We start from the raw sequence: 487 nt of genomic DNA, 5'->3' as shown, positions 1-487 counted from the left end.
TCCGTCAAAGCTGCGCTTGTTTACAGCAGTGGTGAGCTTGACTCCTGGGCTATGGATGCTTTGGTTTCCCCTTTGCTAACACGGGGGCAGAGCTCGCGGTGATGCTGCGGGTGGTGATTCATGAGCCCCTAACGCAGCCCGCAGAGGACGGGCATTTGGCTAGGCTGGGTTCTGCCATCTCAGGACTCTGGCCCCCCCTTCTCCAGAAGGGCTGGCAGTGTTTTCCTTCAGTTTGGATAAAATAAATCCGAGGGAGGCACTTAAGGCAGAGTTTGAGAGATGCAGGGAGCAGTCGCAATCACGGGCATCTCCCTCGGGAACACGGACGAGCCTCTTCACCCCCAGGAGCCTCCGTGAAGGGCTCTGTTCCCACGCAGAGTAATTGCAGTTCTCGTTTCTGTCCCTTTGTCAAGCAGGCAGTTTTCCGCAGCCCTGGAGGACCTGAACGAGGCTATCAAGCTGTGTCCCAACAACCGGGAGATCCAGC

General features: G+C 57.1%; 1 protein-coding gene across 1 annotated transcript in view; it reads left to right on the top strand.

Annotated features, from left to right (window-relative positions):
- Positions 1-487, top strand: part of LOC104468417 (protein TANC2-like) — a gene marked incomplete at its 5' end in the record, with an annotated part of 9,732 nt that overhangs the window by 7,385 nt on the left and 1,860 nt on the right. The window contains one exon of the mRNA XM_010082530.1: positions 417-485. Coding sequence (XP_010080832.1) covers positions 417-485 — 69 coding nt within the window. The remainder of the gene's footprint in view (positions 1-416; positions 486-487) is intronic.

Source organism: Pterocles gutturalis, unplaced genomic scaffold, assembly GCF_000699245.1.
Source record: "Pterocles gutturalis isolate BGI_N339 unplaced genomic scaffold, ASM69924v1 scaffold38349, whole genome shotgun sequence".
NCBI lineage: Eukaryota > Metazoa > Chordata > Aves > Pterocliformes > Pteroclidae > Pterocles > Pterocles gutturalis.
Note: the sequence above shows the minus strand (reverse complement) of the source record. Positions and strands in the feature narration are given on the sequence as shown.